Source organism: Cebidichthys violaceus, unplaced genomic scaffold (assembly GCF_023349555.1).
Source record: "Cebidichthys violaceus isolate CVI_PGR_0920_01 unplaced genomic scaffold, fCebVio1.0.p SCAF_1, whole genome shotgun sequence".
NCBI classification, from domain to species: domain Eukaryota; kingdom Metazoa; phylum Chordata; class Actinopteri; order Perciformes; family Stichaeidae; genus Cebidichthys; species Cebidichthys violaceus.
Window position 1 is genome coordinate 24511262 of NW_027176262.1, and position 23872 is coordinate 24535133.

Below are 23872 nucleotides of genomic sequence, written 5' to 3' on the forward strand. Positions count from 1 at the left end.
CCACCTTATTGAACAGCAATGTTTGCTTGGGAAATGATCAATTCTCTTTACATGACACCAGCGACAGTGTGAAACAGTGTGTTTGAGTGATTGAATGGACGACAGGCAGAGAGTACTGAATGTCCCACTTGTTTGTGTTTCCTCTGTATATGGCCGATGCAGGAAGGAGGGTCCGGTGAACCGAGAGGTTTGTACGAGGCGGCGCTGGTAAAGATCTTGACGCGTGGTCGGCAGGGTTTTCCTCCGTACGTACATAATGCCATCGCTCGGGCTTTGACGATTGACGGATGCGTTGACCTCTATTGTGGACGTATAGAATCTCTTCGACTCGTTACAGATATAGCAGAGCACTACTTTGCCGTCCGTATCGAACTCGGTGGCGTCCAACTTTAGGTCTAGTTCGTCTTTAATGAGATCGGTCATCTCCACCGCTGAGATGTCACAACATGGAGACGTACACTAAAAATGTGAACAATATCAATACAATGGAGTACTTCACAAGACGAGGAAGATGAAAAACAAATGGCGTCTACACTAATACTTGATTGTGAAGAGGAAAGCCTTGAAACAAGTTGATGTGTTTGTTTAAAGACCCAGTGAGTTTAGAGCGATAGGGAGGACTGCTCCACACACGCCTCTCTCACCTGATAGACCTCTCACCTGTTAGGAGGATGAGATGAAAAGGGAACTTTGCATACGTTTAACAAGCTCTGTGTCACTGCATGCAGATGAAGAGCGCCTGGCCTGCCTGCGTGCTGGAAGCTCCTGTTCTCCCCTCCGACCCGTCTGCAAAACTCCGCTGGTCATTTTGTGTCATCTGGTGGACATTCATCTGTCCCGTCTCTGAGTCACTGCAGCAGTGACTCAGAACATGTTTCCCATGAATAAATTAGATCTCAGCCACATTCAACGATCCCAATGATATCTAGACACACATCAAAGATCTCTAAAGATTTAAAGTAAATGAGGTTCTATTCTTTTTCTTTTTACAGTGTAAAACCTCTTCTGTGTGTGTGTGTGTGTGTGTGTGTGTGTGTGTGTGTATGTGTGTGTGCTGAACATACAGTACATTACAGGAAAACGGAACCAGGAAATAGTTTGCCGTCAGTCAGATTCTGGCAGTGTGTACATCTGAAGGATTTTCCCTCTGCAGTGATCTCTGGTCTTTAATCTCATGTGACTCTAATGAGGACTTTCCCTGAAAGGCCTGTTTTCAGATACACATTACAAAAACACATTACAACACTTTTCAACATTGGTGCTAATACTGCTGTTACTATTCTATACATGTATCATGTATGTCATGTGGATGTTGTTGTTCTATTATGACGATCATTCTGTATACATGACTTCTGTTTCATGATGGTTTCTTCCTCTTTTCTCCTGTTTGGTAGGCGTAAGGTGTTCCGTTTGCACCAAACAGAACACCTTCGGTCCAAACACAGAGGGTGTCGTAGGCTCTACTTATTGTAAAGCCCTCTGAGGCAAATTTGTGATTTTGGGCTACACAATTTAATGAAGTAATTTTGCGTGCAATAAAAATGTCTTTCTGGCGTTTTGCGTGGTGTTTCTGCGCCATCTGGTCTGTACTGACTGCAATGTAAACGCAGCTGTGTGAATACTGTGAACCAGAGATGTAGTAGAACATGTGACGCGTCAAATAAACAGGACTTACAACCAGAGGTGTTCAAAAGTGACGTTACGGTAGAGACCTTTGTGATGCGTTTTCCTATTGCGTTGTTTCCGTACATATTTTACTTTGTTAACATACACTGATTTTTTTATGTTTTTTTCTTAATTGTTGACAATTGAAAATTAGTTTTCATGTTGAAACATGCAAATGAGGCATATTGGTAACTTTTGTGTGAATTTAAGAGAATTCTACTGACCCAAACAAAGATATTCCAATTTGAATCTAATTATTGTCGCATATACTTGGGATCTGATCCGCCCATATTGGCACTGATACTTATCAAATAAATCAGGTGTTGGCAATTATATGAAAGTGTCATTATGCATTCAGTGTTACACTCGGTGTAGCTACAAACTAAAACAAACGTGAACCACAGCAGTGCACACATGAAACAGCTGTTAAAGGAAGTGTGGTCGAGCAGCGCGCCGCAGCGGTCGTGAAGCAGCTGCTGTGGGTGAAACTTGAAAGAGAAACTGCGGCTGATAGAAATCAGACACTCCTGCCTGGAATGACACATTGCAAAATGTTATAAAAGTTTGTGTTTTTCGTAATTCACGTCTTCATTTCGGGGGTTTTTTTTCCTTCAGAATAAGAGCATTTAAGTGTCTGCTTCCTTCCAGAGAAACGAGGGAGTCTGGGAGTGCCTGATGGGAAGAAGGGGCAGGGCTTCGTTTAAGGTTAAGAAAGGAGTGGGTGCGGGTGCTGATGCCCTTCAGCAGGTTGAACGTGCTGTTGTACAGCCTGCAGCGTGTGTACTGCAGGTGTTGCTCAATCGGAGCGTTTCACCATAGTTAAAAGGAAAAGTTTAGTTTGACATTCCTGCTTCTTTTTCAAGAGGGGGCGACCGTGGCACACTGGGTTAAGAGGGTTGTGTTGAAGTGTCCTTGAGCAAGACACTGAACCCCTAATGGCTCCCCGGGCGCTTCTCAGCAGCCCACTGCTCCCAATAAGCTAGGGATGGGTTAAATGCAGAAGGGATGCTGCACATTTGGCGCCTGCAAAAGTGGTTTCCCAGTCTACGCTTGAATGACAGTATGCTTGGTTGCCATTCTCTCCTGGGTGGAGAATGATCTATGCTACGCGGGATCCCTGCAACACCTGTTAAAGGGAATGCTGCTGGAATGAGTGACCTCCTACGGCAAGGTGTTCACACATGCGTCCCTGATGGGTAAAGGGGGGGGGGGGGACCTGCCAGAGGACAGCGGTTGGTGGTGTGTGGTCTCCGGCGGAGAACCGACACGTTAACACCCTCGAGCTAGGGTCAGGGTCGTTGGTCCTCCAACACTTGAGACCCCTAATACAGGGAAGGTACGTGTATCGACAGGCAGGGCGGACTTCAGCCAACTGCTGCCTTGTTGGAGACAACAGACAAACTAGAATTCAAATGGCTATCTGAATAAGTTCCTAAGTATTCAAACAAACAATCTTTTCAACATGGTGCCCTGTGATTATTAGTAAGTCTGGAGTTTACTTGATATGACCATTTCTTTGGGTTTTGTGTTTACGGACGATTTAAGCCTTTAAAGTGTAACTAACCCCCCGATCTTTGTTTTTTAATGTCTTCCCAGAAGGAAATCCCCTCATCTGTTTGTCGGGAAGTGAAGAGCACAGATTGTTGTAAACTGTTGTGAATGCTGTCAAGAGTTATTTACTCAACCGCAAACGTGGAATGATAAGATCAGCGCGGTGCTGCAGGGAGATTCTTCACATTCTGTTGATGCAGAAGGTGGGAGTCAGGGTAAATATTGAAGTTTGATTCCCATCAGTCCACTTCTTGAGAAATGACCACCTTCTCGCGGTGGTGTTCTGTGTAACGTTCACTGTGTATGGTCAATGCTTTCCCGCCACGTGTTCTTTCTGTGATGAAGTAAAACTCATGCTTCAGGGCACGGCTACCTTGTGATTGTAAGGTAGCACGGCATGGTCGGGTCTAGGAGTCGTCCGTGTGTTCTCTACATCCTCTTTTTATATACGATCTATAGTCAGTCCACTATACATGTTCAGATGATATTACAATAGTGCTGACCTCTATTTCTATAGCTACGTTTGAAGAATAGCTTTGCTAAAGCTCCACATACAGTATATACATATTGTTACATTTACTGTCAGTAAATGAAAAACCGTTTTTTTTCTCATCTTACCAGCAGAATGTTGCATGTTTATAGTCTGCAGCGCACCGCCGTCTTCCACTCTTTTGTCTTTACTTTACTTTCTCTTGTGAGTTATTACATGTGTTCCTCTCTATGTCGGGAACCTCTGACTTCACATCCTGTTTGTGAGTTGAATCATTGTGAAACAACATAACTGAGTGCTTTGGAGTATGACAGGAAGAAATAGGGTGGAAACCTTTTAGATAGCTGACCTTTTAGTTTTAAACGCAGACGAAAGCGACGGAACGGTACGATAGCATGATGATTGTGAAACTACACTGTATTTGTCTGCCTACCATAGCTCTATATATTTATATAATATATCTAGATTTATTATGGAGAATGCTGACTTTTATGTGCAGACAGGGAGCAATCCATTATAGTGTATGAAATAAATCCACCCATCGTCAAAACTAAATGTGAAAGTAAAACAAAGTCGACTGTAGAACCTTTGACCACTCAACATCCTCAACCTGGGTGAGTAGTACAAGACATACAATATTAATAAAACCATTACATCATGGTAGTATATTCATATGATTATTATTATACACAACATTTAGATTTGGGGTTCCTCCATTAAATCCTTGTGCCAGAAAATGGTGGTTAGTGTCTAACGTGGTGACCGTGGCTAAGTGGAGAGCAGGGCTGCCTTTCAATCAGAGCAATGCGTCTCCAGCTAGTCTCATGTCAATGTGTCCTTGAGCGAGACACTTAACCCCAAAATTGCTCCCATAGCTGCATCTACAGTGTGTAGATAGATACTGAATTGTGAGTCGCTTTGGATAAAAGCGTCTGTTAAATGACTGTAATGTAATTCATTAATGCAGAGTACTAGATAATCAATAACCATTCATGCATAGTGATGAGTTCACCTTTTCAAAAGTCACACCCCATCATGCAATCTGTGATTGGTCTGATCATGAAAAAAGAGCACCCGATATAGTTAAGTAGCCCCAAACGTTGCTCCTCCTATCCCTGCTGTCTTCAGTCGTACTGCTCCAGCTGCAGAACCTTCAGCATCAGTTGCTCGGCTCGCTGGGCTGTGAGCTGGTGCATAATCAAACTCTCTCTCTCGCGCTTTCTTTTTTTTTTTTTGTCTAACAGGCTGCATGGTCAAGCGGCGCGCAGAGCGACCGGCCGACCGGGACTTCTTCTCGACTCCGTCTTTTGTGTCTCAAGAGGAGCGGCGTGAGTCTGATGCGTGACGGCGCTTGAGGCTCCCCCTGCCTCCGCCGGGGTTGAAGACAACGAGTTAGAAGGAAGTGAGCTTACCAGACAATGTGAAGACAACCGCTCCACTCTGCTGCAGGTTAAAGGCCAAGTGTTGGTGTGTAACATAGGCACCAGGTTTTGATAGAGAAGAGTGCATGGATTCAAAAAGATGAGATCTCTGGTTCTGCTGCATCGGGCTGCAGATCCTTCTAAATATCCCCCTTATTGGATGGAAGAAATTCCTTTTGTTTCTTTATAAAAACAGATGACTTGCTGCTGTTTTAATATCTAAATAACCTCCAGTTTCATTTCCCCAAAGCAATCCTCCTATTTCACATCCGACTGTTATCAGCAGCGCTGTTTCATTGGCCACCCTAAAGAGTTCACTGACTTCTTCTGTCTTGTTGTGCTTACTGTAGGTTACACCCATGCAGCTGATGAGATGAAGGTTGACGTTCATCTTAATGTGACTGCAGTGTCACTGCAGATGTGTGACTGTGTGACTGTGTGAATCTGTGACTGTGTGAATCTGTGACTGTGTGAATCTGTGACTGTGTGAATCTGTGACTGTGTGTGCGGAGAAGCAGAGTGTAGATGAGGGTGGAGATAAGTGAGGATGTTATGACTGCTTTCTGACACACTGAGATGTGACTTCTGTTTTCATGCCGATATCCACCTCGTTGATTTACAGCCTGCTGATGTCTTTGCCATGTGTTCTTCCTGTTATGGCTTCACACACACACACACACACACACACACACACACACACACACACACACACACACACACACACACACACACACACACACACTCTAACGGCAGTAGTTTGAGGAGATGATAATCTGATCCTGTGCAGATTAGAGCTACCTCTGACCTCCTTCTTTCTTTTTTCCTTTCTTCTGACTCCTCATTTGATTTGAGTGTCATTTAACGAGACGTAAAGGTTTCTGACCGTTAGTAGTTCTATGGAAGGAGGTTTTTTACAAGTAGGCTCCTGCACCAGGAAGCATGTTGCCCTCATCAACAAGCAGAATACAAATTGTAACCCAACCTTGTCTTTTGTGTTTGGTAAATTGGTAGCAGCCTGTTGTCAGACACATGTGGTTTAATAATGGACGCCCATGTGTAATGGCGCTGCACTCAGAGGCTGCATCAACTCCTGCTACCTTCATATGTCTGCAGGGGTTTAAAGGAGCTGCATTTAACATTCTGAACAATACTATAGCAGCTAGAGCAGCTGTGTGTGATATTATACAAAAGTGTTTCCTTGCTTTGTTGACATAGCTGAGCTAACCGCATGGGTTGTTAGTGCATATTTGTGCATATTTGTGCATATTTGTGCATGTTTGTTCATGTGTGTGCACGTGAGCACGCTCCACTGGTTAGTTGTCGTATCTTACACCTTTGATGAAATGAAGGAGAACCTTTTCAAATAATATAAAGTACCCGTGGACGACTGTGAGAGTCCCTTAATTGTACAGGTGGATGAATGCAGGCTGATTCACAGACGCTCCTCATGCAAACACAATGAAAGGTAACATTTTCTCCACAAGGCAGAGTAGTTGGTGCAAACAGCGTAAACAGTACAAACTACGACGAACATGCTGAAAAAGCCAATGAAGCGTACGATATTAAGCACAGGCAGAGCCCTCTACTGGACTCTATGGGTAGTTCTCTCCCACATCCTCTTCAGCGAGTGGATTACACGCATCCCCTTCATGAGTGGCAGGGCCTCTTTGGTAGGCTCCCTCCCTCTGTGCTTAGAGAACTAGGGTTACAATATCGAAACCTTTCTTCTAAATAACGCGAGCTCTGAGCTCTACTGGACTCTATGGTTACAGCGGGTGGAGCCTGAGGAATGCAGCCATCGGGCTGTCCAGATAGCGTTGGTCCAGGTATAGCTCTGCTGTGGTCACCATTAAAAAAACAAGTAACTGGGGTGCACTGACAGGGCAGTTAGCTCAAATACTCTCTTAGCTGAGGTCACTGCAAGCATCAAAGCAGACAACGCCTTCAGAGGCCCAAAGGGACCCTCCTCGAGGCCTCGAGCACCAATGGCATTTCCCATTGCGGGGAGGGGGCAAGGATCACAGGGCATATAGCCTCCCGACCCCCCCCCTGCAAGAACTGTTTCTGAAAATGTGTGTAATTTGTGCACTCAAGTTTCTGACAATCAAATGTGTTTTGTGGTGTAATAAATGAATGCATAAGATAATAAGTTGATTTGCTCATTAACTAGCAGTTAATGGTGTTAATTGATGTTAACAGTTTGTTAGCTGTTAGAGTAGCAGCTACTTACAGAAGTGTTGCTGTACTTAAACATTTTTACCGAGTGTCTCCAGTAGCTACAGTTTTAAAGTAGCTTCCCATTACACTGACAAAAATACTGTAATTTACTTCAAAACGTCAGTATTTTTATCATAATACTGAATGAACGGCATTGCAGTGTATCCTTATTATGTGTGAGATTGAAACGCTACAGACACATGACGGTAGAGCTGAGACTCTGAAGCTCTTCATGGTCGTTGGAAGGTGTTGAGGGGACTTGAGCGTTGGGTAAACGTCAGTGTGAGTGTTTTATAGCGACACAAGAGGAGGTGATGATTGGACATGGTCACGCCGCTCAGCACAGAAGCTTCCTCTGCAGGAAGAGTGAAGTAAAGTGACTCGCCTGTTCACCTGTCTGTCAAACCACTCATAAAAAAAACCCTCAACTGAGACGAGTGCATTAACAACACCAACGTCATCTCCTGTCTCCGTCTACTTCCACAGGGAGGTCGGAGGGCACGGCCCAATCGTGTACAAGTTGTGTTCAATCCAAGTGGATCTCACCATGACAGCGGAGCTCTGAAACAATCGATCGCAACGCTGCCGTCACATTATGAGACAGAGGGTCCCTCGGTCCAGCATTTAAAATATAAATATAAAATAAAACAAAGGAAACAATGATTGAAATAAGAAAAAGAAAGGGAAACTGGTGTATGTTAGGGTCTGAAGTTCATAAGATGTCTGCTAGGATTTCTTAAAATTTAAAGATGGGGAATTTAAATTGACTTTTGCTCTTACTTCAATGAAAAAAAACACTCATGTCACATGTTTCCAACATTCTTCTACTATAAAAAGATTAGATGATTGTCAACAGAGAGAGAGAGTGCATCTTTAATGTAAATATAAACGTGAACTTGAAAACACAGTTCCGACTTGTATTCTTTGAGATCAGCTCTCAAAGGACAAGCTGGAGTATGAATAGAGGGATGAAGAGGAAGAATGGAGGTACTCGCACACACACACACACACACACACATAAATATATATATATATATATATATATACATATCCACTTGCCCTGTTTTTGCATCCAATCCAAGCATTGCCAAGAACATGTTACTGACCAATCAGGAGTCTGTAAACACACTGAGAGAAATGGTAAACAAAGCAGCAGAATCTGGAGGAAATGAGGAGGACGCTTCATGAGCTGACATCACAACGTTCCAGAGATGAATACAGATGAATAACTATTTCTCCTTTCTCCCCCTGCTTTCCTGTGTTTTCCTCCCTCTGTTTACTTACGCGTATATATCGCCGTGTGTCTCTGTCTCGTTCAGCAGGTAGTTGATGAGAGATGAGGTCAAACGGTTCAAACGCTCTTACTGGTTGTGAGTCTACAAAAAGCTGCTCCAAGGAAGAAATCCATTTCCTGTCAGTTCATATCCTCTTCCTGTAGGCGAGAGGTCACATCCTGTTGTCTCAAAGGGCAGCTGATCTGTACCCAACACGCTGCTGCTGCGTCTAAATGCAGTCATACATCACCTTAACTGCTATTTATGAAAGGAAAGAGGCAACGCATCAATTAGGGCAACTGGGGCGAAGCCCAAAGCCTCTGGCAGTGAAAGTGGCAAACATATAACAGATATTAGATGAATTATGAGCGGTTAACGTTAGCTCTAAACGGCTTATAACACATCATTAAAACTACTAATTACAGGATTTGTGTAGAAGGATAACATTTAGGATGTTTGATGGTTCACTGACTTCAGAGAGGTTGAAATGATTTTTGGGACGGTGGCAAAAAAAACCTGGATCCTTGTAGACCAGCTGCTATGATCAAACCACAAAGGGATCTGAACCTGCCAGTATGGATCATCAATGATCTGCAATTAGTATCAGCGGCGAAAAAGAAATGGTGATCAGTTTAATTACAGGTTTAATAATCTGTGTGTCAGTGCTGCTGCTGTCTCCGTGAGTCTTGAAGTGACCCAAATTATCCTGCAGTGTGTTCAGGTGCTGCATGTCTCATCACGCCCCAGCTGTTCTCAGCTATGTCAGCACAGCTGGCCTCCACCTGAGCCCCGCTGCAGTCACAGAAGCTGACTCTCAAACACAAAGGGATCAGGGGAACGACTGCTACCTGTAGACCGGCGGCTCGCTTTTCCTGTTGCTCGGCTCTGTGGTTTTAAATAGTTGTAGTCACGGCCGGAAATGAAATGAAATACAGTAACGAGCTGCCATTCAACCACTGACACACAGATGATAATAATACGCTGTTAAAATGAACAGTGATGAAATGTTTAGGCCAAGTACATGATGTGAGCATATATATTAGTATTGTATTATATTTATTGATGCATTCATGTGTTCATCATGTTAATGTTGCAGCTAGTAAAGGTGGAACTAATTTAAATGATGTTGTATACTGCTGGGTAGTTAATAATTGGGTAGTAATAATAAATCCTACTTTTTGGTTGATTTGTTTTGTTCTAATAATCGAAATTTGAAATAACTAAAGCTGTCAGACGAATGTCGTCCTGTCAAAAGTAGAGCCTTTAAGTAGCAGAAACACTTTAATATTGTACTTTTCAATGCCAAGAGTCCAGTAGAGGGAAACCCATTGAGTTCAGTAGAGTGAAAACCCACGAGTCCAGTAGAGGGAAAACCATTGAGTCCAGTAGAGGGAAAACCATTGAGTCCAGTAGAGGGAAAACCATTGAGTCCAGTAGAGGGAAACCCAACGAGTCCAGTAGAGGGAAACCCATTGAGTCCAGTAGAGGGAAACCCATTGAGTCCAGTAGAGGGAAACCCAACGAGTCCAGTAGAGGGAAACCCACCGAGTTCAGTAGAGGGAAAACCATTGAGTCCAGTAGAGGGAAACCCGTTGAGTTCAGTAGAGGGAAAACCGTTGAGTCCAGTAGAGGGAAAACCATTGAGTCCAGTAGAGGGAAACCCACCGAGTCCAGTAGAGGGAAACCCATTGAGTCCAGTAGAGGGAAAACCATTGAGTCCAGTAGAGTGAAACCCATTGAGTCCAGTAGAGGGAAACCCATTGAGTCCAGTAGAGGGAAACCCACGAGTCCAGTAGAGGGAAACCCACGAGTCCAGTAGAGGGAAACCCATTGAGTCCAGTAGAGGGAAAACCATTGAGTCCAGTAGAGGGAAAACCATTGAGTCCAGTAGAGGGAAACCCACCGAGTTCAGTAGAGGGAGGGCTCCCCCTGTGTGAGTTAGAACTTCTGTTGGTTTAAGCATTTAACAAACAAGATACACCCACCAACAACTATAAAGCTCAAAGATTAACATGTTGTATGTTTGAACATTGGACAGAGTGAGGCTAGCTGTTTCCCCCTGCTTCCATTCTTTATGCTTAGCTAAGCTAACCAAATTTTGACTTCAGCTTTATACTCAACACACAGACATGAGATTGATTTTCATGCACACAATTATTTCCCAAAATATGAAGTAATAAGTTATCTTGTATAAACAGCTGTCAGTGAGTTGTTGTGTAAGTTATCATTTTAAAAAGTCAAATTACTTTTTTCATACCGAGCTGAAACAAGTTACGAGTTATGCTCTGCTTCATGCTCTTAGATGCTTGTTTGGAAAAGGAAATGTACTTATGACTTCAGGTGACTAGTAGTTCTTTTGGTTACCAATGTTGAATGCACTTATTGTAAGTCGCTTTGGATAAAGGCGTCTGCTAAATGACTGTAATGATGTAATGTAACAAGTTGCTGCTTGTCAGTAGAGAAAAGGTGCAGAAACGTGATATGAGGAGACATTGTGTAGCTGCAATGTGTGAGTGAAACTGAGTTCATACTCTTTGACATGTGTCTGACCTCTGTCTGCTCCCCTCCTGATGGGCGACTGTGTAGCTCTGACAGGACTGGCAAGCATTCCCCAGTGTTAGACAGTTTCTTTATTGTCACTCTGTGATACAAAGTGACAACTCCATTACTGTGAATGGTTTTCTACCAGAGTTGAATCCAGGCGACAACTATTCCATATTTAACTAGATAGACAGCAGGGAGGTGAACATTTCTGTCTCCTCCTATTTCCCCCTTAGACCAGATTATAAAACGGATTCAACCCCTGAAGGGGCAGAACCCTATTTGTGATGGAACAAGCTAGAAACATGAAACTTGGAAATATGAAATGATGTGCGAGTGCTTCCCAAGAAATATGACGACAACCGGCCACACAGGTTGCCGCTGTTATTAAGGAACTTTGGAACTGTTGGGACACAGGGTTTGAGCGATAATTTGTAAATGTTTGTTTCTTGTGCCGGATTACCGCGGGAGCCTCACGTTTTTTGTTTGTTTGTCATTGTTTTTATGTGGGAGAAAGCTAGTTATCTAGTTACCGGGAAATTTGTTTTTAGCGATGCTAGTTACCCGGGGAAAAAACAAGACGCCAGTCGTTTAATGCTACTTTGTTTCCGAGGTCGTGGACCCAACCGCACACAAAATACTTGTAAGCCTCTAGACTCTTGTACGCCTTCATCTGGCAAGCCGTGTAGTAGGAGGTCTGGAGGACGAAGTCATTTGTAATTTCGATCGCTTTAATTCATTTTGTAGGGATCACATCCAATATGTGTTTCTATTTCCTGGCGATATCTGCTGCGTGCAGGTTCAACCAACCCTTTTATGTATTCACTTTCCTCCATTGCCTCCCAGCAGAACTATGAGTAAATAAATCAAATTAAACTATGTTCTTCAGAGGCAACTCTCAACATCTCACTTGTCAAGAAACATTTGAGGTAGCTATTTAACAATACGTCCAATTTAAATAAAATGTCTGTATACCTAACCCTGACTGATCCTATCCTGTTCTTTGTACTAACGGTTTGTCCCCTCCGGACCATCTATTCTAGCATTACCAAATATTAATGCCGATGGTTGAGTAGAGTGACTGACAGATTGACATCATCCTTAAAGACATGTCGTGCATTCCAATTAACTGCTTCTGAAACGAAACCGTGAAAGTTCATGATTGACGTGTGATGCTTTAGCGATGAAATGCTAAGCAATGCAAGGTTTTACTGGAAACCCTGTTGCATAATCAGCAGGTGTGTATGTTTGTTTGTTTGTATGTGTGTGCAAACAGGTGACACGGGGAATACCTGTCCCTTCAACAGTTCTGAAAGTGAACAGGTGTAGCTGTTCATGAGTCACAAACTCCATTGTTGGAATTTGGCATGAACACGTATTACTCAATGCAACGGTTTCCTGTGCAGCTCAAGATTTAGAAAGAAACATTCAGTCATCTCAGGTGCAGGAAATCCCTTCAAAGTGGTGCAGTCCAGCCTGGGTCAGCCTAGTTCGGCTCACTTTACGGCTTCTTTCAGATGCATGTCTTCAAACTGCTCAACCTCACTAAGATTCTGCTCATATTCACCAAGCTGCAGTCAGATAGCCAGAGCTTTTCCGATTATAACATCTTTGTGTCTCAGAAGGTCTGATCTATGTGTTTCAAATAATTCATTCTTCATTGCCCCTGGCTTGGATTTATGTCTCAGCAACAGCTGTGGCCGAAGGCATTATGTTTTTCCGGTTGTACGTACAAAAGTACGTCTCTTCCTCATGAACACGATATCTCATGAACCTCTGGAGAAAATTTCTTCAAATAACTCAAGAATTCATGAGCTAATTGTGACAATTTCAAACAAATTTCCATTATGATAAATGATAAAAGACGTTTTGGACAGACATGGTGGACAGACATGAATGGTTTGATATTACCCGTAGGAGTCACCAAAGTCATTATTCTCTCACACAGGAAGTTTCAAAATATGTTAATTTTGCATAAATCTAATGGTAGCATACATTTACATATAAAAAGCAATGTTTGATCAGTTGGAAACTATCAGTACCTGTTGGGAACAATTACTCATTTGAATAATTGTATTTTGTCAGTAGACCACAGTTTGATTTAAGTATGTGAACAGCTAATACAGGCTATGATTCCACTGCTTACCAGCATCACAAGAAAAGTGCCAGGGATGTTGCCACGCTAACTGTATGGCTGTCAGAATTAATGTCTGTTGGTCTACCACTTTGGTCTAGACTCTAGAGTCTAGACTCTAGAGTCTAGAGTCTAGAGGGTTAGATCTAGAGTCTAGAGTCTAGACCAACTTAGCTGTTCTTAGAGCCGTACCAGTAGTGGATGTAAAAAGGTTTGTACTGAGGGTGGTGCTAGAGGAAAAAGACAAATGTGACCGGGAAAATTCAAAGCAGATTTGGAGATTTATTGTGTACAAGTAGGAATTTTGACCTGATGGTGTTGCCAAAGGAAATCTAGGTCATCTGGACTCATCATCTTGTGGCCTTAATATTTACCAAACTTCCTCACAGTCTGATCAGTAGATGTTGAGATATTTTGGGAGGGAAAACTAGTCGAGACTTTGGTGAATTGTGACAGTGCAAGTTAATATGAAACATGTCACTCGTGCAGTCGTTTCTCTGTATTTCTCTCTCCCCTGTGTGGAGCAGGAATTTCCCATCTCATTACCAGCCGGACTGCACTCAGTGGCATGTTCCTCCTCTTCTTCGTCTCTCTCCTGTTAGAAGCCAGACTGCAGAGCGTCACCTTTCATTTGTCTCTGGAAATAATGGCACAGTTATATAACCACATTCTTCACATACTTTCACAAAAAAAATAGGTTTTAACAAGACAAATTTTAGCATTTTACGCAGACAGAAATTTGGTCTGTACTACACAATCACACTGGGACCAGACCAGTGCAACCACTCAGGCAGTCTTCTAACACTGATTAAACCTGAGAGGGCATTCATCATGGCTCTTTAACCTGAATATCTGAGGACTAGCACAATAATACAGAGAGCGCCAAGTTAAATAAAAACTCCCAAAATAATTTTTCATCAGTGTGCAATATCAAGCTTTATATATTGCTGCAGGAATATAGAAATCCCAAGCTTTCTAATGCACCTGAACTTACCTCACATCGAAAAACACCGGGGCTTTTGTCAACAGGGAAACAAAACACTCAATCTTCACAGGTGACAATCACACTGACAATAAATCTATGTTCTTGTCAAAGTATTTTACCAAGGACGATGTTATTTACACTCAAAATGATAAATTTCAGTTATTGACATGTCTGCAGTGATTATAATCCACCAGATTCACTTCCCAACAATGACGTTAACAGAGAGGAATCGAGCTGAAACAAGTGGTTTCAATAACCACAGATCCCTGCACACAATTTTCTCTTTTTAGAAGATGAGAAGAATATAATAATGTGGCTTTTTTGTTTGACATCACTTACTGAATGAACTAAATTTAAAGCTGCAGGACAATTCAGTTCAATACATTTTTTCTAAAATTAAGTACTTCATTTTGAGAGCCACATGTTTCAAAAGCTATCTGTTATGCTTTCTGCTGCATCTAAATTATAATGTGTTCTAAAAATATGAATAATGTACCATATCTGCAGAACATCTACAGTGAGGGCCACCACTGATGTAACCTGGATGTTTTGCATTACTTCTGAGGACGTTGGACGGTGTGTATTTATGTGGAAATGGCTCCATCTAATGTCCATGAACAGATTAACAGTGTGCAGTGAATTTACTGGGCCACAGCAGCTTTTCCTGCTCCTCAGTTAAACAGTATCAGCTCCACTGAGTCACCAGGAAACAACCTAAATGTTTTAGTGTGCACATTATTTACCTGTGTCATTACAACCAGCTGTAAAACGTACTCTCTTAATAATTTCACCGTAAATTAACGGTAACTTACTGGCAGCAGGGATGCCAGTAATGTAGTTTTTTATGGTACACTACCGTGATTTACTTTTATGGTATTTTACAGTATACTGGATTATGGTATGTGATCATAGGATAACTGTGTTTTACCGTGATTTGTCGGAAGAGGAGGGGTATCTTTGAAATCTGCTTTTATTTTCCCCATTTCTGGAGCTTTACGTCATCAAATTCATAAATACAACATTCTCAGAGTTTTATGATCCGATAGATTGTATAACATTTTTCACAGGAAAGGTCTGAATCTCAACTAGCACTGACTCTCTGAAGAGAGAGCCAATTAGAGCTGATTAGCAACAGCTGTGACACCTGCACAATAGGGTTATTTAACCTGCCATGTGGTACAGGCAACATGTTCTGTTGGTGACTGAAACGATGGGAGCTTTTTGGACCTTGTTCATTTGTGTGCTGACTGTCTGGCTGACCAAAGGTATTTGTATTTGTTCTGTTTGAAGCTTGTATTCAAGAAATTGGTAGTTGAGTATAACAAAATGTAGGTATGTTAATTTCTGAAATGCCATTTCTAGCAAAAAAGATTTGATGAACAGCAACTGTGTCCATAGGCTCCTGTTTGCCTGTTGGTGGCTCAAGTGAAAGCAGTGATAATGGGCTACAGAGGAGACTGAGAGGTAAGAATATTGGTGAATATTTGAGATTTCCTGAGCTTCTTCCTGACATTACATTTCTTTCCTACTATAGATCTGCCTCCCAATGACTTCTCCATAAAGAAGGCCCTTACACTTCACCATTCACATAAGTCCATGTCTCTGCGAGAGTATAAAAAAGGTGAGCAAGTTCTGCTTAACCCAATTGGAAAAATACAAGCTTGTGTATTAATCATCGGACACTGTAAGAGTTCAATATATGTACTTTTGTTGTAGTAAGACATGTATATATTTAAGGCCAAATATTGAGAGCAAGTGTTTGCTTTAAGTCTATGATCACAGAATTTAATCGAATGCCTTTATTTCAGTGGAACTGGAAATCAAGGAAGTGGATGTTAATGTGTCAGCTGTCCTCCTGAAAGTTGTTGTTGAAAGCAAGAGCTCGGGCAATCTCTCGCTGGCCGCCGGCGCCAAGGGCAACCTCTCGCTGGCCGCCGGCGCCAAGGGCAACCTCTCGCTGGCCGCCGGCGCCAAGGGCAACCTCTCGCTGGCCGCCGGCGCCAAGGGCAACCTCTCGCTGGCCGACGGCCTGCGTGCCAAGGGCAACCTCTCGCTGGCCGACGGCCTGCGTGCCAAGGGCAACCTCTCGCTGGCCGACGGCCTGCGTGCCAAGGGCAACCTCTCGCTGGCCGACGGCACCAAGGGCAACCTCTCGCTGGCCGACGGCACCAAGGGCAACCTCTCGCTGGCCGACGGCACCAAGGGCAACCTCTCGCTGGCCGACGGCACCAAGGGCAACCTCTCGCTGGCGGACGGCCTGCGCGCCAAGGGCAACCTCTCGCTGGCTGACGGCGCCAAGGGCAACCTCTCGCTGGCGGACGGCCTGCGCGCCAAGGGCAACCTCTCGCTGGCCGACGGCGCCAAGGGCAACCTCTCGCTGGCCGACGGCCTGCGCGCCAAGGGCAACCTCTCGCTGGCCGACGGCGCCAAGGGCAACCTCTCGCTGGCGGACGGCCTGCGCGCCAAGGGCAACCTCTCGCTGGCGGACGGCCTGCGCGCCAAGGGCAACCTCTCGCTGGCCGACGGCGCCAAGGGCAACCTCTCGCTGGCGGACGGCCTGCGCGCCAAAGGCAACCTCTCGCTGGCGGACGGCCTGCGCGCCAAGGGCAACCTCTCGCTGGCGGACGGCCTGCGCTCCAAGGGCAACCTCTCGCTGGCGGACGGCCTGCGCTCCAAGGGCAACCTCTCCCTGGCGGACGGCCTGCGCTCCAAGGGCAACCTCTCGCTGGCCGACGGCCTGCGCGCCAAGGGCAACCTCTCGCTGGCCGACGGCGCCAAGGGCAACCTCTCGCTGGCGGACGGCCTGCGCGCCAAGGGCAACCTCTCGCTGGCGGACGGCCTGCGCGCCAAGGGCAACCTCTCCCTGGCCGACGGCGCCAAGGGCAACCTCTCCTTGGCCGACGGTGCCAAGGGCAACCTCTCACTGGCGGACAGCCTCGGCGCCAAGGGCAACCTCTCCCTGGCGGACAGCCTCAGCCACGTCCATTCAAACAGTAGGGTTTAAGGTGCAGTAGAGTTGCTTTTGCATCTTAAGTTCTTTCTGCTTGTACGTACAGTTATATCTGCTTTTGAATAAAACTTTTAAATGATATTTTTCTTTCCTCATTTCTCTCTGTTGGGTCTGACTAAGTGCACCATTTAACCCTGACCTGAAAGATCCGTGGGATAAATTTGGATTGTATTGCAGCAGAGTGTAAAGTTTAAGGACGAGAGTCAGAACCTCCAAGGCCATGGTCTTTTCCAGGATGAAAGGACCAAGCCATGAGGAATGGCTTGGGGTTCCCCAGGAAATGCTGGAAAGCAACGTGGTGATTTTCCAGATTAATAAAACGACACTTTCTTTAAAACTTAAAATATACTCTATAATGGTGGGACAACATATTTTAATTTATTATATATATTTTAGTGATCACTTAATTTTCCTTTGACTGTTTTAGTTCCAGAGCTGGGAAGAAATGTGAAGAAGACTTTAAAACATGTAGACCCTTTAGATTGGAAAATAAAATTGCTTGAAAATAATGATAAATATTGGCGTCACTTTGATTTATGAACTCGGTATTTCTAAAACAACTGCAGTTATAATTGTTGGAAAGTCAGACAATGTGTGTCTGAAACTAGTTGACTTGTTTAATTTATATTTATTTTCAGTAAGCACAATGCAAGCCAGTTAACTCGGCCCTATACAAATGAATGACTTTATAGTGTCAGTTTTATATTTTATCTTTTGGGGCTAGTAAAATACCCAAATCTATAATTCAAAATATCATTTCACAGAAAATGAATCGGTATTTTGATTGTTTAATTAAAAACCTTTTGGACCCTAGACCGATTTTTAGCTCAAATAGCATACCCATACGATACTGAGTGTAGCGTTGCAACTGTAAGGGCTATTTTAATACTTTTGGTATTATATATATCTATCTATATATATATATATATATATATATATCTATATATATATCTATCTATATATATATCTATCTATATATATATCTCTATATATATATATATCTCTATATATATATATATCTCTATATATCTCTATATATCTATATATATATATATATATATATATATATATATCCCTAACACTTGTGAGATGTGTTAATATGTGTAAATATCAGTATATATGTTACTGGTTAAGAGTAGATTAAGATGGCACACAGCACAAATTGAAAATTCTAATTTTCGAATGGGGAAAAAAAAGCAATTTGAGGATATTTCTTTATTAGAAATGATGTAGGTCCAAGCTTTCCAGCTCTCCCAGATCATAGAACTATATGTTGAGGGTCTCTAAACAAAGTTTTACTTTGATAAAGTGAAGCTTTATCTAGTACATCTTGATCTAGTACGGAGAGGTAAAATGAGGCCAACCAAAATGTAATTTTGTTCCAGCTGTTTCATTGTAATTTTATATACTATATAATTATATATTTTACTACTTTTATCACTAATAGTGTTCAATCTATCCATATGCAGCAGTTTGGCATCATTTTGAGAGCCTGGATCCTCTCTGAGACTGTTCATGTTTGTCATCCATGGGATTTTATCGTCTGAATTCCAGGTTTCTTTTCTTCCAGTGCCTTACAGCCACAGTGAAGGGCCGATTTGACCCAATGAACGTTCCATAGACGCGTCACAGCCTGCTCTGTTGAAACAACCTAACATGACTTTGAATGACAGAATCCGTTAGCCAATCATAAAATAAAAACTACCCGAGTGTCAAATTTCTCAAATCTGATTTGCTGAGACGTATAACCCCGCCCCTTCTGCTAGCAGGTACACGACGGCAGCGCCAGCTTTGAATCCACACAGAGCGGCGTCCGCTGCGCAGATAGATAGTAAACATGAACGGATACATTTTTTTTTTGCTGCAGAACATCTCAAAGTAAGGAGCTGGTTTATGATGTGATCGATTATGCGGATTGTGATGATGGCTTTGTTTTGTAAGTAAAACTGCGAGGCTGTGTCGTAGCAGAATGTGACAAAATGGCTGCGACCGTCTGGTCGCTAGCGATCTCCGGAGCTAACGGGTGTTAGCATTGAATTCATTTTTCAAAACGTTATTGGCATAAATGTGGCGAGTGGGACTGCCTAGGGGGCGCTATATTGATTGTGTTACTTGGTATTATACGTAGCTTTGTCATATGTTGTGTTTGGAGTTTGTATAAACAGCTGAGATGACTTTGTAGCGCAGGAGCTGCAGTTTGAGCAGCTATGCGGCATCATTATATTTGTTACTGATGAGTGCACGTTATGAGTGGATTCATTTTTGGATGCATGCGTCGCCCCCGCCGGTGGGGGCGCTCGGGCCAGATTTGTTTTAATCAGTGAGCTACAGAGTTAATGTACCACTGTTGATAGATTTCTGTAGTAAGAAATAGGAGAAGTGTGTTTGTATGTAAGAGAGAAAAATGAATAAAAGTGGACAAAAACATATGCATAAGAATGTTTTTTATTGATCAATTCAATATTTCATAAATGACAAAGTCCAGCACTAAAGAGCTTTTGACATGTGATGATAACATTTGACAAAACAATCCTGATTGGGTAGGGCGGCACATATTAATTCATGTCATACATAATAGAAGCATTTGTAAAGCTACATGATTGGATTACTGAACTGAAACTTTCTGGTTTCCTGTTTGCACGGGCACAGAAGTATTTCCACTTATAAAGCTGTAGACATGTATAAAGGATTTAATATGCAGAAGATACACGAGCACTCAATATCTGACAGCAAAACTAGTCAAAAGCTTTATGTAGTCAAATGTAATTGACTACATAACTGGTGTTCTGCATGCTGTCCTAACGTTCATCTGTGGACAAAGGTTGGTATTTGACCTTTGACATCCTGGCCTTGTACATGACCACTGCACTGATCATGCCGACAGCTGCGAGAAGACATCCAGCGATAAACACCAGGTTCAGATTCAGGTGGAGCGCTGGAGAAACAACAAGCACCATGTTTTAATTTGATCTGGTCCAAAGTGGGGCTCAAACAAGTGAAGTGTGCTGGTAAAAATAACCGTTCCCCGTTTTCATACCTGAGCTTTCGCTGCTCTCCGCTGCTCTCTTTAAACGCAGGGGACCCTGGGAAATGAAGTGCCTGTCACTCTCCACGGCAGCCTCTCTCTTTTTGCGGTGGTGAGAAGTGGCTGCCGTTGTGGAGCTGACGCATCCCTGCGAGAACCTGGTGTTGGGTCTCCCTGCTTCACACATCAGGACTGTGCAGCTGATGTACACCTGAATGAAACAGAACACGCCGTCATCACACCAGCAGATGGACCCACAGCAGAGCTGTGCTCAGATCTGGTTAAAACCTCCGCTCTACTTTGCATCTCCTCAACAGTCAGTGTTATACCTGATGAAGATGACGGAAACATTGTGCCTCTAACTAGGTTCACATGACTGCACCTGTCTACCAAGTGTGCATTAGCTACCACTTAGTGAAACTAGTCGGATAAATGAAAGGACATCATGAAGTGGACCTATTCGTTGAAGCATTTAGAGACATCAACAGTCCTCTGCTCCGTTCTTTACCTGATCATACATGCCGATGAACTTGAAGGCCTTCATGCTGAACCTCAATTGTCTCGGGTGGGAGGGGGAATGGATCTGAATGGTTGGGTCCACAACACACCTAGTCAGAGCAAAACACAACCAAAAGATGAGACATGTTGCCTTTGTTACCCTATGCCTTACAGTGGATGCTGCTATAGGGGCAGAGGTACTGTTCTATTGGTATTCACACAATAATACAAGTACTATAGGTTATACAAAAGATGAAGTAAGTGAAGCATTGACTTCTCCATCCTGACAGGGAGACATTACACAGAAGAGCCTCTAAAGCAACAATCAAAGAACAAATCTTTACAAGTACTTTGTTATGCCCTCTATTGCCACTAGGGGGTGTGCTGATGCCTACCCGTTCTCAATGATGGAGTAGGTACGCTGGGAGTTCTGGTTGTCATATGGTGAAGCTCTGCAGGACTCCACAAACAGCACGGTGTTGTTGACGGAGGAGGTGGCCTCTATCTGCATGTAGATCCTGCTCCCTATTTCATACACCACCGGGTATGAAGTTGGATCAACCATTTCTTGGTATTGGTCGTTAGGATAGAACTCAAACTGGTAGGTGAACCTGCCGAAGCCCCTGTCCCACACTGAGACGACGGGCCTGTGTGCTGTGAAGGCCAGTGTCGCGTTTCCACGTTTGGGGTACTGGCAGTAGAACTGCACCTCCAGCAGGTGTTTCCTGGTGATCACGTCGAATGTGTTGTCAAACGTGGTGATTTCATTCTTGAACCTGAGGTAATCCCCGTCTTCCTGCAGAGTGAAAAACAAATGGTTGTGTATTCAGTCCTCATACTGCTGAATAAAGACAACACCAACGACTGAGAGAGAAGAGCAGCTGGTAACAAAAGTTACCTCGAGCTCAGTGCCACAACCGCTGAGAGGGATCTCGGCGAAGACGTAAGTGCTGTTGGAGCGCAGCCTGCAGGCGGTGTTGGCGCCGTCGTTGAGCCGCAAATGATCCTCATGGAGTCCATGGAATGAAGATTTCTCAACCTCTACTCTCATTGTGGACTCGGTGCAGATCACGTGTGAATTAACTTGTAATCACGTGTGAGGAGGAGAGTGTTAAAAAATACACATTATATACCAATGGTGTACTGTGTATGAACTGTGAACCGTGGTATTTTTGTGTAGAGCAAGAATTTTTTGCATCCAATGACGGCTCTGACTTTTGTCTGAATTGTGTTTACCAATCACAGCACTTTATAGAGGTGCATGCCTTGCGGCTTTTTAAACTCTAATGTACGCCAGCTATACAGCCAATATTTGGCACTTTAACTTAACATTTAGCGTGTGATATATTTGGTGAATATACACACCATAACAGCTGTACTTAAACAACAAAATGTTGACCTTAAAGTAGACTCACCTTGCACTCTCCGAACTTCAACCAGAACACACCTCATCTCGGACTGATAGACGCCAGACCTGAGAAGCATCGGTGATCGCTGGTTTAATGCCTGTTACTCTTTCGGTTAGGCCGATATGTCATCTTCAAATTATCACTGCTGGTCTTGTCTCCCAATTTTTTGAATCTCTTGTTAAGAGAAAAAAAACACAGAGAAATGACACTCACTGTGGAGATGGGGTGGCATGGGGATGTTGTGTGTTAGTGGTTCCAGCAGGCCTGCAAACAAATGTGTTACACGGTGAAATGATGGCTTCACACACACACACATGTACAAATTCTCTCAAAAGGAACCCAAAGCTTACCCGGTCACCGCTTCAACAGCAAAGCAGATCGGGAAAAAATCCCCCACGTTATCTTGGATAGGCGTCCACCTGATGACGAACTCCCCGTGTGTGTTCCTTTGCTTGGTGATGTTCAGTGGGCCGCTGATGATGATGTCATGTATTCTGTGTGAAAACAAAGCAAAGAAACCAGAGATTCATTGACTCTTTTCTTGCTGATCTTATCTCACGCGCCTCAAGGCAACACCGGTCACGTCGACTCTCACTCACGTTGCGTGTGACGCTCGCGCTCTGACTCTGATCTCCACCTCTCTGTTGACCTCTGCATGGAGGCGGGCTCCGTTTAAAGGTGTTGGGGGCACAAACTCTGGCAAGTAGAGTCCCTCCTGACACGAGGGAACAGGTGGGTCCACTGGAGTTAAAAAATAGAAGATTCATTTAAGTTCCAAAGTGCAATAAATAACCTATACTTAAAAACATACTTTGCTGCTGTCTGTGGATCACAACTTCAAAGCTGCCTCAGTAAGTGTTGCTGACTTTCATCAAAGGCAAATTGTCTGCTGGCTATAACTGTTCATGTTGTTCATGAAAAGAGTTTTAAAGAGACGTTCAATGTGGGAAACTAAATTCTAAAATGTTTTTTTGTGTGGATTGGCACATTGAAAAAATAAAAAAGAACTCACCAAGAAAGGAGAATTGCAAAGGTAGTTTACTGAGTGGAGGAGTGGGGTAATGGAGGGTTGCTGCAGCAGTTGTTGCTGCTGCAGTGGTTGTTGTTGCTGCTGTGGTTGTTGCTGCTGCTGTGGTTGTTGTTGCTGCTGCAGTGGTTGTTGTTGCTGCAGCGGTTGTTGCTGCTGCTGTGGTTGTTGTTGCTGATGTGATTGTTGCTGCTGCTGTAGTTGTTGTTGCTGCAGAGGTTGTTGCTGCTGATGTAGTTGTTGTTGCTGATGTGGTTGTTGCTGCTGATGTGGTTGTTGTTTCTGCAGTGGTTGTTGTTGCTGATGTGGTTGTTGCTGCTGCAGTGGTTGTTGCTGCTGCAGCGCTTGTTGCTGCTGCTGTTGTTGTTGCTGCTGCTGTGGTTGTTGTTGCTGATGTGGTTGTTGCTGCTGCTGTGGTTGTTGTTGCTGCTGTGGTGGTTGTTGTTGCTGCTGTGGTGGTTGTTGTTGCTGCTGTGGTTGTTGTTGCTGCAGTGGTTGTTGTTGCTGCAGCGGTTGTTGCTGCTGCTGTGGTTGTTGTTGCTGATGTGATTGTTGCTGCTGCTGTGGTTGTTGTTGCTGCAGAGGTTGTTGCTGCTGCTGTAGTTGTTGTTGCTGATGTGGTTGT

At 43.6% G+C, this 23872-nt stretch overlaps 1 protein-coding gene and 1 long non-coding RNA gene across 2 annotated transcripts; one reads left to right on the top strand and one right to left on the bottom strand.

Moving 5' to 3' along the window:
- Positions 1-15460: 15460 nt before the first annotated feature.
- LOC137887267 (uncharacterized) lies at positions 15461-16192 on the top strand. The gene is made up of 4 exons (XR_011105045.1): positions 15461-15543; positions 15677-15742; positions 15813-15899; positions 16087-16192. It is a non-coding gene; the product is annotated as an uncharacterized lncRNA (long non-coding RNA).
- Positions 16193-19839: 3647 nt separating this feature from the next.
- LOC137887316 (ZP domain-containing protein-like) lies at positions 19840-22893 on the bottom strand. The gene is made up of 9 exons (XM_068730233.1): positions 22820-22893; positions 22571-22714; positions 22434-22484; positions 22227-22285; positions 21710-21894; positions 21207-21607; positions 20822-20921; positions 20326-20524; positions 19840-20223 (listed from the first exon to the last, which is right to left on the bottom strand). Exons 4-9 carry the CDS (start codon positions 22261-22263, stop codon positions 20087-20089), a joined length of 1059 nt encoding a protein of 352 aa, XP_068586334.1. The 5' UTR covers positions 22264-22285; positions 22434-22484; positions 22571-22714; positions 22820-22893; the 3' UTR covers positions 19840-20086.
- Positions 22894-23872: the final 979 nt, after the last annotated feature.